The sequence below is a fragment of the Mesocricetus auratus genome, unplaced genomic scaffold (genome assembly GCF_017639785.1).
Source record: "Mesocricetus auratus isolate SY011 unplaced genomic scaffold, BCM_Maur_2.0 Super-Scaffold_100018, whole genome shotgun sequence".
Taxonomy (NCBI): Eukaryota; Metazoa; Chordata; class Mammalia; order Rodentia; family Cricetidae; genus Mesocricetus; species Mesocricetus auratus.
This window is the reverse complement of record NW_024429199.1, coordinates 26143660-26159418: the sequence shown is the minus strand read 5'-3', so window position 1 is coordinate 26159418 and position 15759 is coordinate 26143660. Positions and strand designations below refer to the sequence as shown.

Sequence of the window (15759 nt, the reverse complement as noted above, 5' to 3'; positions counted from 1 at the left end):
GAGACTGCCCTGAGCAGGGTTAAATACCAGAATCAAACTCTAATGCTGAGTTTAAGTGACAGGCAGGTTGCTAATTACAACTTGGAAATCCTTCAAGGAATTTAACGTTGCCCTGAAACATCAAAGTAATAACGGTTTTAGCCCTTCACGTAGCCCAGCTCTGAAAAGAATAGCAAGTGCACGCGCTAAGGGTTCTTTCTTTTGCAACTGGTTTCCAATCAACCCCGGCTCGCCCATTTATAATCTGATTCACTATTCTGGCAGATCGAGTTATGCGGTTTCCGAGTCCGCACGGACTTTAGGCTTCGCGTCCTTCACAGTCACGCTCACGCCAACCTTGAGAAAGCCCCCTTTGGCGTCTGGCAAAATAGGAACCATCCCATGACGCAATCGCCCAGACGGCCCGTCCCGACGCCGAGTGCATACGAAGAGACTCCGGAGACAGCCGAAGCCGTCCGGGTTTTCTACTAAGTGCGTTTAGCCCTTTTACAGGCGGAGAAAAACGCGGCGCTTCCGGGCGGGGGCCGAGCGGGGCTGCGGACAGAGCTGCGTCGGCTTTCCGGTCGGCCCTTCCCTCTAGACAGGCCAGCTAACTGCTCTAGGGGCTCCTCGAAAGGAGGCCGAGTCACCACTCGGGGGGTCCCCCGTCCCCCTCCTCCCGGCTGCCGCAGGTCAGGCGCAGGCGGGCGCCACCCGCCGCCGGGCGAACGCAACGCGTCTTCGCGCGAGACCCGCCACGCGACTTCCCAGGAAGCCTAGGGCGACGTCCGCACAGCGGTTTAGAGGCGCGCCTGGGCGGGCGGGGGGGGCGGGGCCTGCCTCGCTATTTAGTGGCGCCGAAGGCCACGCCCCAAGTCGGAAGTGACGGAGCCGAGCTAGCGCGTCGAGGCTGCCTCTATGGTTTTGCCTCTCCGGCTGGAGTCGGGAAATGGCCGCTGTGTAGTTACGACGGAGAGAAGTCCCGAGAGCCGTGCCTCGGCGTGTCAGGTAGGCCTTGCGCCGCGTCCGGGGGACCCAGGAGCGCCGTGGAGACGGGGCGGTTGGGTACTGGCAACTCTTTGGTGCGTGGTGACGGGTCGGCGGCCCGAGGAGCCTGGGAGAGACCCTGCGCCGTTATTTATGTGTTTCCTCATCGGCTCCTGGTTTTTTTCTTCGTCTTTTTTTTTTAACGTTGCCATGGGCCGCGGCGGTGGGGGATGGGGAGCCGTGCGGACATCGGGCAGGGCTGCGAACCTGGCTCCGGGCCGGAGACCGTGCGGCCTCCCCGTGCGCGTGCGCAGACGCCGCCCCCGCCCTTCCCCCACCCCTTTCGGCCGGGACTCCTGCGCGCGCCCGACCTCGGGTTCTCCGCAGGCGTGCTTTTTCCCTTTCTTCCCTGCCTATGGCAACGCGGTCGCGTGCGCTCCCCTCGGTTCCGGCGTGTCGTTGACCCTGGGGGTGGGGGTAGGGGGGCGGGGTGCCTGCCCCTCCCCGCCTGGCTCTGTGGGCTTGGATAAAATAACGGTGACCTGCGACAAAGTCAGGCGAGCGGATCCACCGTTTCCTGCGTGGCGGTTAAGCTGCCTTCCTCGCCTCTCCGGTACTTGTCAATTGAGGCAGGCCCGGTGTAAGTTATCAGATCGAGGCTTGGGCTCTGTTGTTGTTTGTAACCGACCGTCCAGCACCTGGGTGTCGGCGGGAAAGGTCCCCTCCCCCCGTGCGAGTTGTTTTGGTTTCTTAGCAACTCACTCTGGTTTGGGACAATCGTTCACTTTGGACTGTAGCAGTCGGTGCCTAGTTACTGTTTTCGAGCGTGAGATTAGGGTCCTAACGGGCGCGTCTAAGAAGGGTCCTTCCTTTCTCCTGTAGTACAAGCTGTCGTACCTTTGTGGTAAGAGTTGGCACTCAGACATTTGCTCAGGCCATTGGCAGTGGTGATTGGTAGGGTAAATGGGTGAGGAACATAAGTTGAAGTAGTAACTCCGTCGTCCAGTCCTGACCTCGAACTTGCAGCCAATCTGGCTTAGCCTCGGGAATGATGGGATAGCCGTCTCGTGTCACTACTTCGGGTCCCTTTTGAATTTTATGATTTTTTTTTCTTGGCCTGAGCAGTGGCCAGAGTATTGGATCTGTGTATCCCAAACTGGCCTCTTTAAGTCCAAGTAGCTTCTAACTACGGGTCTTCCATATATTTATGTGTTTGGGTTGTAGACGTGCAACACCATGCCCAACATATTTTAGTTCTATGTGATCAAAGTCGGGCATCAGGGCATGCCTTTAATCACAGCTCTTGGGAGTCAGAGGCACGCTGGTATACAGAGCGAGCTCCAGGACAGGCAGGACTGTTAAAGTGAAAACCCTTTCTCGAAAAACCTAAGTTTGGGGATCAGTACTGCCTACATAATTTTTATTTTTGTGTTAGAATTGAAAGACAGAAATTGAAGGCAAATGCACCCAAAACTTATGAAAACCAGCAGACTTACAGCCTGCTGCCACAAATACTATTTTGGTTGTTTTTGTTTTTTCGAGACAGGGTTTCTCTGTGGCTTTGGAGACTGTCCTGGCTGGTCTCGAACTCATTGAGATCTTCCTGCCTCTGCCTCTTGAGTGTTGGGATTAAAGGCGTGAGCCATCACTGCCCGGCTCACAATTTTATTTTTTATGTTAAAAGGGGAAACACATACCAAAGTTTCTTGTCCTCAATTTTCACTCAAGATAGCTCTTACTGGAATAGTTGGGGTACTGTTAGGTAATGAAGACCTTTACATAGGAAAGACTTACTCGTTTATTTACATTTTTTTTGTGTGTGTGATCCTAAACCAAATTCAGGGTATGGTGATGAGAAGTGTGTTCCTAAGTAGTCCATAATAAACTGAGTTTTCCTGTGTTGAAGTAACAGACTCGAGCTACTGCCATAGGCAGTTCTGGTGCTGGGGATCAAACTCAGGGCTTTGTGCATGCTGAAAAGCACTGGATTTTGCACACCCACATCCTAGAGCTGATGATGTCTTAGTAAACAATAGTTAAGGACTTCACAATAGAGTTGGTAAAAGCACTACTGAGTATTAGGCTTGCATCTAGTTGACTTTATTGAACACCTTATATGGGGAGCAAACTAAGCTCCACTAGATTATCTGTGATGTAAAAGAAATAGAAAGTTTTTCAGTTGTGTATTAATCCATGGATTGGGAATCCCCAGACCTGCGTTTACAATAATTAGCTGAACATTATCCACTATTTGAAATCTGTATAATTTTGATTTGTTAATAAGAGAATCAAGGAGACTAAGTGTGTCTCTGAGTAGTAATTGCAAGTGGTTGTAGTTGGAGGATGAGTTTATTAGTATCTAACTTAAATATTCTGAAAATTACTAGTATTACCTCTGAGTCATAGCATTGAATGTTTTTGACTACTCAAGAGTGAAAATCAGTCTGACCATGAATTTCATAAAACAATAGTAGTAACCTACATTTATTTAATGTTTTAGGACTTGCTAAAACTTTACTTGATCCATCATTTCTCCATTTTTGTAGATGGAGCCCAAAAAGGTATGAAACTTAAGGCCACGTGAGCCAGGGAGTGTGGCACAATTTGTTTAGAGTGCACTGTGGTTCTTAATTCAAGCTTTAAAAAAGGTGAGAAGTAGCTGGAACAAGCTAAAAGTTTGAGTAACCTGTTTTAGTTTAATTACAGAAAGTGTCTAATACAAAAGTAAAATAGTGAACCAGGCATGAAGATACTTGCACCTTTATCTCAGCACTTGGGAGTTCAAAGCTAGCCTCATCTCCACATCGTTTCAGGATAGCTAGGGCTACACAGAGACCCTGTCTCAAAAAAAAAAAAAAAACAACAACAACAAAGAAACAAAAAGTTGGTTATGTTTACTAATTTTCAGAATTTGGTGTTTTGTTTAATTTTTTGTGTGTCCATTCTGTGAAGCATTTTAAACTTCCAAATGACTTTTATAGAACGGAATGACTTATAGACTACTTGTAAATGCTGTATTGAAAACATAGGAGTACTCTGAAACAGATGTTTGAAGTAAATTTATGGATAGCCTGTAGAAAGAAAACCTGTGACAAGGCTAACCACTAATTATAACTAATGCCTGAGTACACACCCAGTGTAGTCAGCTTAGCTTTTTCTATTCATTATTTACACATAAACTTGTAAATACTTTATTTGATACCTATAGAAATTCAGACTTCAGAGATTAATTTATCTAATGTTGAGTTGTAATTTAATGAGTGAACCTGGGTTTGAACCTAGTATACATAAGTATATATAGTAGAGTGTATTTTTCAGATTTTAAAAGATGTGAATGACAGTAATTTGCTTTAAATTTGGGTCCGGGATGCTAAATAAAAATTTAGTTTAAATATGCTTGAAATTAGCTGGTGGTGCACACCGTTAGTAGTCCTAGCATTCATTAGGTAGGTGGATTTTTGTGAGTTGAGGCCAGCCTGGTCTACAGAACTAGTTCCAGGACAGTCAAGGCTAAAGAAAGAAACCCTGTCTCAAAAAACAAAACAAAACAAAAACATAACAAAAAAAATCTCAAAAAACAAAAAAAGAAAAGGTTGAAATACTAAGGCAAAGAATGTAGTTTGTTTTGAGACACGTCTAGTTGAATAACCCTCCATTGTGGTAATTGTCATTTCTTCCATCCTTGTATAACTCAGGCTGGCCTGGAACTTAAGATTCTCCTCCCTCTCCATTGCTGAGAGCACATGTGTCCAGCCCTTGGCATGGTAGTCTTTGATAATGACCATTGTATGTCACATATTGTTGTTGGTCATATCATTGGTTTCAGCAGCCTACAGTCCATGTTTTTCCTCAGTTTTCTCTTTTTGGTGTGCCTTTCTTGGACCTTAAAATATCATGATTTGGAGTGAAGAGGCATGGTAGTTGAGTCTATGAATATATAGATAAAAATTAGCTGTTTGGAAATATTTAGGCCAAATGTTAGCAAAAATTGTTTCTAGTGGTGAAATCAGTGACAATGAGTGAAGTCAGAATGAAGTTTTATTTGTAGTGTTGTATATGCATATATGAGTATGTTAATGCCTGTGTGTAATGGGGGTGGTTTGAGGTTGACGGAGTGTCTTTCTCTATGGCTCTATTTTATTTTACTTTCTAAGATAGGGTATCTCACTGAACTTGGGTTCCCCAGTTCTCTAGGTTGACTTGGCAGTGATCTCCTGCGGCTCCTGTCTGCCTCCCAGTCCTCAGATGACTGGTGTGCATCACCTCCATACTAGCTTTTTACATGGGTGCTGGGGTCCAACCTCAAGGAAAGTGCTAGCCCAACAAGGACTTCAAACGCTGCTACCACCCTAGTATGAGGATGAAGTTTTCACAGAACTGAGTTAGAAAGTTAGCTTTTTCTCAAATCTAATTGGGGGTTTTAGTAATTAAAGCACTAAACTTGTACAAACTTTAGAAATACAGTTTGTGCTGGGCGTTGGTGGCGCATGCCTTTAATTCCAGCACTTGGGAGGCAGAGGCACGTGTATCTCTGTGAGTTCGAGGCCAGCCTGGTTTACAGAGTGAGTTACAGGATAGCCTCCAAAACAATACAGAGAAACCCTGTCTTGAAAAACCAAAAAAAAAAAAAAAAAAAAAAATACAGTTGTGCCAAAGCCCACTTGGGTGTTTGGTTTCATTGTTTTCTTGAATCTTCCCGTTTGAAGGGCAATGCCAGTTTATAGTGATGCTATTATTGATTTCTTTGTATTTCCAAAGTAGCATTTTAAAATTTAATCATTACATTGTAAGATTCATAGATTTTTATTTTAGTATATATGTCTCATTCATTTATGTGCTGGCCTTTTAACAACAGTTATATATTCTTTAGTTTACTTTCTGTTCTGGTGTGGGTGTTGGTGCATGCTTTAATTCCAACACTTGGGAAGCAGAGTCAGACAGGTCTCTTGAGTTCAAGACCAGCTTGGTCTACACAGCGGGTCCAGGATGGCCAAGGCTACACAGAGAAACTCTACCTTCAAAAACCAAAAACAACCAACCAACCTCCCTCCCCCCAACAAGAAAGAATCAGAGCAATTTCTGTTGTGATGCTTTTGGACCTCTGCATATTAACTGATAATTTCTGAACGTTATTCACAAAGTTGTAACCTTTTAGAGTTGATAAAGAATACATATCTTTAAATTTGCTTACATAGTAATAATTAGCTTAGGAGTATTGATTGATTCCCTATAGACTTATGTCAGATGTTTTTGGCATAAATTACTTTGGTTGAAGTTGAAGAAATTTTTAAAAATCAGTTTTAGATAATAGGAAGTTTTAAGAAAAGGAGCAGAGCTGGACTGTGGTGGTGCGTGCCTTTAATCCCAGCACTCAGGATGCAGAGGCAGGCAGATTTTTGAGTACCAGGACAGCTAATGATACACAGAGAAACCTTATCTTGAAAAGCAAAAGAAAAGAGAATCAGCAGAGCAAAAAACTGTTGTAGATGTTAGAAAATACAGCATTATGAATATTGAGTATATATAGGCTACTTACATGTTAAGTTGTTTACATAAGGCAAAATGATTCTGAGAGTTTTCTGATGGAATGGCATTTCTTCCCTAAAGGTCAGCTACAATTAGAAATCAGGTATCACTTGTGTGATACTTTGCGGCGTTGTGTCTAGAGAGTTTTTTTTTTTTTTGACAGTTGTGCAGGATCTCATGTAGCCTAGGATCTTGGAACTCATGGCGTAACTGAGAATGGATTTAAACTGATTCTCTTGCCTTCTTGCCCTAATTTGTGGATTGTAGGTGTTACTGTTGTTTCATGTTTTGTCCACATTGTGTTTGGTGCTTTTGGAGGCCATAAGAGGGTGGCAGACCCCTTGAAACTGGTTACAGGTAGTTGTGAACCACCGTGTGGGTTCTGAGAATTGAACAGTCCTCTGGAATAGCAGTCAGTGCTCTTAACCAATGAGCTGGTGCTCCATAGCTCAGACTAACCTAAAAAAATCACCATCCCCCTGCTTAGCCTTGCAAGTGCTATGATTATTTCCCATCATGATCAGCTTAGTTAAATTGTTATAATAAAAGGTTACTGTTTCCTAAGTCAGGCAAGGTACATGCCTGTAATTTCAGTACTTGAGAGGCCAAAGAGGAGGTTAGGGCTATGTTATTTATTGCTATTCCTAATATATGAATTATAATCAGTGCATATTTAGTTTACCATAAACTCACTCTTTTTGCTAGGAATTTGAATTTTGACTTTAATTTCCCATCACATTCTCTACAGGAAGAATCTTGGCAGTATCTTAAAGGCATCACTGACTTCCGGATCCTGCATAAAGCAAAAGGTAAATGACATTCATGTTCTATAGGTTTTGCTTTTGACTTACTTGAGAAAATTGACTGCCAACCTGAATCAGATGAAGTGATTGAGTGTTGTAAACTGTCTTTCGATATATAGCTCAAGAAAGAAGTAGGCTACTTGCCTAATGTGGCAAGCCTCTAGTACTACCAAAGTTGTCTGGAACTATTTATTTTGGGGGGTGAGGTGGGAGATGTTTTCTATAAGCTCAGATTTTGAGTTACTTTTAGGAATTAAATTTTTTTCCATTGTATATTATCTTTTTCTGCTTCTATAAATGCAGTTTTCTAAGACTCAGGACACAAAATGCCATTTAAATATAAAAGGAAAGCACCAGAAGCCTCAGATTTTGAGACAGTCTTGTTCTGTAGCCCTGACAGATACCCAGTGCTGAGTGAAACTCCTCTCTTGAAACGGGGTCTCTCTCTCTCTCTCTCTCTCTCTCTCTCTCTCTCTCTCTCTCTCTCTCTCTCTCTCTCTCTCTCTCTTTCTCTCTCTCTCGCTCGCTCTTTCCCTCTCCTCTCCTCCCCCCCCTTTTCTGGACTTACTAAGAGCCCAGGCTGGTCTTGAATTCACATTATCCTGGTTAGGCTCTGAACTTGAGATATTTTTGCTTCAGCCTTCTAAGTAGCTAAGAGTGCAGGTCTGCCACCTATGCTAGCTACATAGATGGTTTAAAAATTTTGTAGTATTAATCTAAATTTAAACTGAAAAATAAAAAAAAAATTGTAGTAGTTTGAAAAAAATGTGTAGACCATGTAGCTTAGAAATAATTGAAAAAATTGCAAAAAGTCACTTGCATGTAAATGCTTAGATAATACTTTATATCACCATAAAATATGTACAGGTTAAGATTTATGAACACAATGCGTGGGTTCATTTGCTTTTGTAAAATATAAACAAATATAACCTGGCCTTGTGGTTGTGGTGCACTCCTTTAAAGCCCAGCAGTCAGGAGGCAGAAGTAGACAGATCTCTGAGTTCGAGGCTGTATGGAGTGAGTTCCAGGACAGCCAAGGGAACACAGAAAAACCCTGTTTCTCTGTCTCTCCCTCTCCCTCCCCCCCTCACACTCACACTCACAGGTGCAAGGTGCAGCATTAAATAGTGATTTTATTAACTCCTAGTACATACTACAATGATTTCATAACTACTTTTATAACTTACTTATTGTTGTAAGCTTAGGTGTAGTGAGTAGCAATTTAACAATGTAATATTGATATCTTCATGTGAGCAGTTTTCTTCAATAAATTTTCTGTTGTGTTTTTTGCAGCATATAACATATAACTATGTGCCAATTTTGTTATATTAGTAAGGCTTTTGGTCAACAGTACGCTATTAGTATTTAAGGTTGGAAGTCAGAATTTGGTTGTATGTGGAAGTTTGACTGCTTGGATGTTAGTGTCCGGGATGTCTGTTGTTTAGGGTTAAACTTATATGGCAAAAAATAGGCTTAAAAGGCTAAGACCATATTTGTCTATATGTGTATATGCTCCTGGGTGTTTTCCTTCTGAATCAGTGAAAAAATGTGACATTTGGTATGTATATGCAATGATTTAACATTTTTCTTAAGGAAAAGCACATTTTTATAGATCAGTACTATTGCTGATTTCTGTGTCTAGTGAGGTCTGGTTCTATCAGTATTTAGAAAAATTAAGGTTCTGAAGCCTCTCCCCCAGGGTTTCAATGTAACAGCCCTAAGCTGTTGTATATTTTTAGATCAGGCTGTCCTTCCTTGAACTCACAGAGATCTGCCAGCCTCTGCTGGGATTAACAGCGTGAGCCACTATGCCTGACTTCTTTTGTTTTGTTTTTTTGAGATAGGGTTTCTCTTTTAGGGTCCTAGCTGTGCTAGAACTCACTCTGTGGCCCTGACTGTCCTGGAATTCATAGGAGATCCACCTATCTCTCCTTCCCAAGTACTGGGATTACAGGCATGGGCCACCAACACCAAAAAGAAAGAGCAGGAAGAAACACAAATCAAAATCAGTAAGCAAAAGGCTATTAAGAAAAAAAAGTAGCCAGACAAAGCAAAATGAGACAAAAAGTCTGTACTGTAGACACTACAGAAATACTCTTGTTCATTTTATGTTGGTCATGTATTTTCTGGGCATGGGGCATACCCTGAAGTGTGGTTAATACACCCATTGCAACTCCTTTGGAGAAAATTGATTTTTCCTTTGCTAGGTGTTTGCAGATAGCTTCTTAGTTAGGGGTGGAACCCTGTGTTCATTTCCCCCCTTAGTGCTGGGCCCCGTCTCTCTAGTCTGTATTGTGACATTTGTATGTTCTGTTTTCAGGTTTCTTTTCTGCAATACTCATTTAATTTTATCTTTTTGCAAGTGAGTTAGGTAGGCTTTTGTAATTGGGTATAGAAAAACATCTAACAACTCTTGACTGATACTACACTGCTCTTTCTGACTTCTGTAGTTGGTGCCTTTTGATTGAGGCACATAGGTGTTTATAGTTCATAGAACTATTTTATCTTGAGTATATAGTATCTGCTATGCAAGTGAAAGCTTAGGTCTGCTTTATAATAAGTATTCATTTGTAACAAGTAATGATTGTAAAAATACTGCTGGCATCAGGAAATAAATATCAAAATAATTTTTATCTGTATTGATTTAACCTATTTCTCTTTTGTTTGATTAGGAGAGAAGAAATGGGCCGCTCCAATTCTAGATCACATTCTTCAAGATCAAAGTCTAGATCACAATCTAGTTCTAGATCAAGATCAAGATCACATTCTAGAAAGAAGAGATACAGGTGAATTAATGGTTTCTGGCGCTTTTACTAATGAAATAGTAGCTAGTAATTGTGTCTGCTGTATACAGACCTAGTGCTAACTCCATTAATGTATTTCATTCTTAATGGATTTGATATTCTTATTTAGGGTTGAGATTGGGCATTGTTTAAGCTGTAGCCTAGTTTTCAACTGTGACTCAAGGTCTGAGGTTCTTACTGTACTGTGCTAATACATGATAAACTTCTTTGTATTTTTCCATATTAAGATGAACTGGATACTTTAAGAATTCTTTGGCACTGAATCATATATTGTTTTCTGATTTTTTTTCTTTATGAATCTGATTCTTTAAAGGCTGATTTCCCTTTGTTTTTGTTGCTTAAAAGTGATTCTTTTTCGAGCTGGGTGTTGGTAGTGTACATCTTTAATTCCAGCACATGAGAGGCAGAGGCAGGCGAATCTCTGTGAGTTCCAGACCAGCTTGGCCTACGAGAGCTAGTTTCAGGGCAGTCTCCAAAGCCACAGAGAAACCCTGTCTCGAAAAAATTAAAAAAAAAAAAGTGATTGTTTTTCTCAAATAATAATATCCATAGCACAGAAAGGAAGAGCCTACTGAGAATTAATACTAGTTTGTAATTTTTCTGTGTTGTATATAACCAGCTTTGCTGAATACCAGTGGCATTTCACTGTATATAATTCCATTTTCACTATTAGAAGTTCATGGTGCCATTTAAATTTATCTTACACAATGACTTTTAGTGTCAGACTAGTTATAGATATGTTGATACCCTTTCCCCTATTTCCTGTGCCTGCTTTCCCAAGGCCTATTGTTGTTTATCTTGGACATAAGCTTTAAACATACTAGAAACAGTAAACTTTCATACAAACTAGGTTTTAAAAGTATATGTAGTTGCTTACATGTTTTATTCAGCCTGATGTATCTAAAATGGCAGAATGAAGTACTTTATTTTTCTTAAATTGATACTTATTTCATTTTTAGTTCTAGGTCTCGTTCCAGGACATATTCAAGGTCTCGTAGTAGAGATCGTATTTATTCTAGAGATTATCGTCGAGATTACAGGAATAATAGAGGAATGAGACGGCCTTATGGGTACAGAGGACGGGGTAGAGGGTATTATCAAGGAGGAGGAGGTAGATACCATCGTGGTGGCTATAGACCTGTCTGGAATAGAAGGCATTCTAGGAGTCCTAGACGAGGTCGGTCACGTTCCAGGAGTCCAAAAAGAAGATCTGTTTCTTCTCAAAGATCCCGAAGCAGATCCCGACGATCATACAGATCCTCTAGGTCTCCAAGATCATCATCATCGCGTTCTTCATCCCCATATAGCAAGTCTCCTGTCTCTAAAAGACGAGGTTCTCAGGAAAAACAAACCAAAAAAGCTGAAGGGGAACCCCAAGAAGAGAGTCCTTTGAAAAGCAAATCCCAGGAGGAACCAAAGGATACATTTGAACATGACCCATCTGAGTCTATTGATGAGTTTAATAAGTCTGCCACATCTGGTGATATCTGGCCTGGCCTTTCAGCTTATGATAATAGTCCGAGATCACCTCATAGTCCTTCACCTATTGCTACACCACCCAGTCAGAGTTCCTCTTGCTCAGATGCCCCCATGCTTAGTACAGTCCACTCTGCCAAAAATACCCCTTCTCAGCATTCACATTCCATTCAACACAGTCCCGAAAGGTCTGGATCTGGTTCTGTTGGAAATGGGTCTAGTCGATACAGTCCTTCCCAGAATAGTCCTATTCATCATATTCCTTCGAGAAGAAGCCCTGCAAAGACAGTCGCACCACAGAACGCTCCAAGAGAGGAATCTAGGGGGCGGTCCTCTTTTTATCCTGATGGAGGAGATCAGGAAACAACAAAGACAGGAAAGTTTTTAAAAAGGTAAGAACCCAAAGTAGGGAATTTAGATTATCATAGTAATTATTTTAAAAAATGTTATAAGTAATGATTTAAAAATAACATTATGGTATGTGCTTAACTCTTTGTACTTGTCCTACTGATAATTCTAAATTTTAAAAATTTAAATGTTTCAGTGATGTTGCCATTCTTTGTTTTAATGTTAGCTGTTTTGGTCAGTTCACAATTAGTAATTATAAACAAGGAAAAACTAAGTAGCCTAAGATAACCAATGACACATTTTAAAAGCAATAATCAGTTTTATGTTAGGGATTTTCTTTTGCTTTTTACTTCAGAATGTGACAGTGTGGTGATATTACATATTCTTATGTGGTAATACAATCCTCCTGTCAATACTTAGTGAATTCTGTTTGGCTTGGAAAACACATCTTGATATTTCTCAGTGAGTCTAATAACATTTCAAGTACTGTGTTTAAATTCTAATTTCAAGCATTACAGAAAGAGATGCTAGCAAATTCATGATAATTAGGCTGCTAGTACAGTATCATTGACCTAAAAAGTAAAAAAGAACAACAAATATACTGTTTATAGGTTTTTTTTTAAGAGTGCAGCCTAGAATTTTTCCACTGAGCTGATGATTAGCTTATATTATTATCAGAAGTCATTATTTTTTAGAGTAAATTTATATGAACTATTTTGTGATTAAGTTAGTATTTAATCCAACAAAGTCTCTGTGAGTGCTCTTGTTTATGTTGATAGAAAACGGTAAATGTGGTGACATACTTGTAATCCTAGGAGGATCATAGAAAGTAGGAGGCTAGCCTGGGTTACTGCAAAATATAAAAGTGAAATCTGAAAATTTGAGCACACATAGATTGAATTTTAGTAGGTATTTATATAGCCTATTAGTGGTTCCTAACCTCAAAAAGTTAAAGATTTCTAAAATTTAGATTTATTAGTATAAAATTGTGGGTATTAACTGCATAGAATAGTTTTTTGAGGATGGCTTTACTTTAAACTTTGGGAAGTTTAAAAATATAAGTTCTGTCTGAGTGCGTTTAATGGTTTTAAGAACAAGGTTAATTTTCAGAAAGGTTATTTTCTTTTATTGGACAACATATTTAAATAAGCAAATTGTCTACAGTGAATGCAATCCAGAGTAACTGTGGTTTTTCTGGTTCACAGGTTCACAGATGAAGAGTCTAGAGTATTCCTGCTTGATAGGGGTAATCCCAGGGATAAAGAGACTCCCAAGGAGAAAGGATCAGAGAAAGGCAGGGCAGAGGGAGATTGGGAAGACCAGGAAGTTCTAGATTACTTCAGTGATAAAGAGTCTGGCAAACAGAAGTTTAATGATTCAGAAGGGGATGACACAGAGGAGACAGAGGATTATAGACAATTCAGGAAATCGGTCCTGGCAGACCAGGGGAAAAGCTTTGCTGCTTCATCTCACCGGAACACTGAGGAGGAAGGACCCAAATACAAGTCCAAAGTTTCACTAAAAGGCAATAGAGAAAGTGATGGATTTAGAGAAGAAAAAAGTTACAAACTGAAAGAGACTGGATACATAGTGGAAAGGCCTAGCACTGCAAAAGATAAGCACAAGGAAGAGGAGAAAGGTTCTGAAAGAATAACAGTAAAGAAAGAAACACAGTCACCTGAGCAGGTAAAGTCTGAAAAGCTCAAAGACCTCTTTGATTACAGTCCCCCTCTACACAAGAATCTAGATGCACGAGAAAAGTCTATCTTCAGAGAGGAGAGCCCGCTTAGGATCAAAATGATAGCCAGTGATTCTCATCGTCCTGAAGTCAAACTTAAAATGGCACCTGTTCCTCTTGATGATTCTAACAGGTAATTCCACATTGATGTCCAGTGAGTAACTTAGAGGTAGTAGTTAATGGTAAAATTATTTTCTGAACATGGAATTTCATTGAAACCAATGCTGTATTGTGTGTGTGTGTGTGTGTGTGTTTGTGTGTGTGTGTGTGTGTTTGTGTGTGTGTGTTTGTTTTTGATATATTCTAGGCCAGCCTCCTTGACTAAAGACAGGCTGCTTGCTAGTACGCTTGTCCATTCTGTCAAGAAGGAGCAAGAATTCCGATCCATCTTTGACCACATTAAGTTGCCTCAGGCCAGCAAAAGCACTTCAGAGTCATTTATACAACACATTGTATCCTTGGTTCATCACGTTAAAGGTATGCCTGATATATTTAGTATCATGAAGTAAACTATTCTTGCATGCAAAATAAGAAGAGTAGTTAAATTGTGCTAATTGAGCTAGAAGGGAGATGTATCGGTACTATTAAATATTCAACATGTGGAAAATACTTTGTAGAGAGGATACCAGTGTTATTAGCATTGAGACTAATGAAAATAAGATGAACAAATGACTGGAGTTAAAACATAAAAATTTGTGCCATGTCAAAAGTATAATACAGATTTGTTTAATGCTGAAAATTTAAGTATATCATAATAAATGTAAAATGAAGACTGTTTAAGACAAGATTGTCATATGCCTGTGACTTCGTGACAATGCATAAATTATAACTTTAGGCAGTATAGTTAATATTTTATTGAGAATTTATAGTTTAAAGAAATGTGAAGGCATTGGAAAAATAGTTGCTGAATTTGTGCTACTTTGTAATACTTCAGTTCTTTTGGTTTATGTAAAATAGTAATTTTAAAGCAGTAAAGGTTTAAGAAATTTACAGCTGTATTAGTGGTTATATGATTAATGACTAATTAGAAAAACAAGATATTTCTTTAGGTTGTAAAAAATAAAGGTTCATTTTATTTAGCTAAAGTCATAAATTTATTTTTTTCACCAGTACGTAGTTGTAGTTTAAAAGCTACTAATAATGTTCAAGGGTTCTAGGGTACAATTTTGTTTGGGGTCAATTAGATAAGTTTTGCTTTGGTTATTTTTGTGTTTACCAGGTTCTTTCCCAGGAAACTCGATCGATGGTTGTTGGTCTATTTTTGTTTTTCTTTTTTTGTAAAGTTGGTCTCAGGAACAACTCATAATTCCTGAAATTTGTTGCTCACAATTCCTTATACTGAATAATAGTTACTAAATTTCTTTTTGGCTATAGTCAGCATGGTAACAAGAGAGTCTTGCTGTTTGGCTGTAGATAAACTTGTGAACCATATTATCACCTGTATGACTATAGTATTGTGGCATATAAAATTAGGAAGCATTAACATTTTTTCTTTTTTTCAACCTTTTTTTTGACCTGCCTCCACACTTTATTGTTGGATTTTGAGATCAGATTTTGATAAATTTTTTTCCATTTTCATTTTCTTTTTTCTTTTTTTAGAGGATCTGTAGTTATGTTTCATAATTGGTGTTGTGCAACCGATCTGAACAGCTCTTACTTTATATAGAGCTGAAAATGCCCAGTGATGTTTTCTTTTTCATTGTAACTAGGTCCTGGAATATGTTTTGAAATGGCAAAATCCATGTTTCAAAGTAAAATAGCTGTTGAAAGATACAGGCAAAGTTGAATCTTCTGTCTTCCTGGCAAAAAATGGCATAAAAACTGAGTTGCTAGCTCAAATTCCTGGGTTTCATGGAATTATGATTGAGGCACTACCCTTGTAGTGGCCGTTTCAAGTTTTAATGATTGGTTATGAGACATGTGCTGGATATTGGGCGGTAAGTTGACACAGATGTATGTTGACCTGTTAAGCAGATAGCTTGCTTCATAATGTGACATTTCATAGTCATGAAATTTATGTCTCTATTTTACATTACAGCATATCTAAATCAGTATTGTTATTACTAATTTAAAAAATGCTTAAAGATACAGTATCATG

The 15759-nt window shown here is 39.7% G+C and overlaps 1 protein-coding gene across 6 annotated transcripts in view; it reads left to right on the top strand.

The window, feature by feature from the left end:
- The first annotated feature begins 841 nt into the window (after positions 1 to 841).
- Bclaf1 (BCL2 associated transcription factor 1) overlaps positions 842 to 15759 on the top strand; it is a 31231-nt gene continuing 16313 nt past the window's right edge. For 3 of the 6 annotated variants that reach the window (XM_013110173.3, XM_013110171.3, XM_040728392.1), the window contains exons 1-6: positions 842 to 987; positions 7241 to 7301; positions 9968 to 10081; positions 11059 to 11967; positions 13129 to 13794; positions 13969 to 14138. In XM_013110173.3, coding sequence (XP_012965627.1) covers positions 9978 to 10081; positions 11059 to 11967; positions 13129 to 13794; positions 13969 to 14138 — 1849 coding nt within the window. In that variant the 5' untranslated portion in view covers positions 842 to 987; positions 7241 to 7301; positions 9968 to 9977. Of the gene's footprint in view, positions 988 to 1532; positions 1607 to 7240; positions 7302 to 9967; positions 10082 to 11058; positions 11968 to 13128; positions 13795 to 13968; positions 14139 to 15759 lie in introns of those variants that run through there. The other 3 variants (XM_013110174.3, XM_013110172.3, XM_040728391.1) reach the window with 2 other exon arrangements.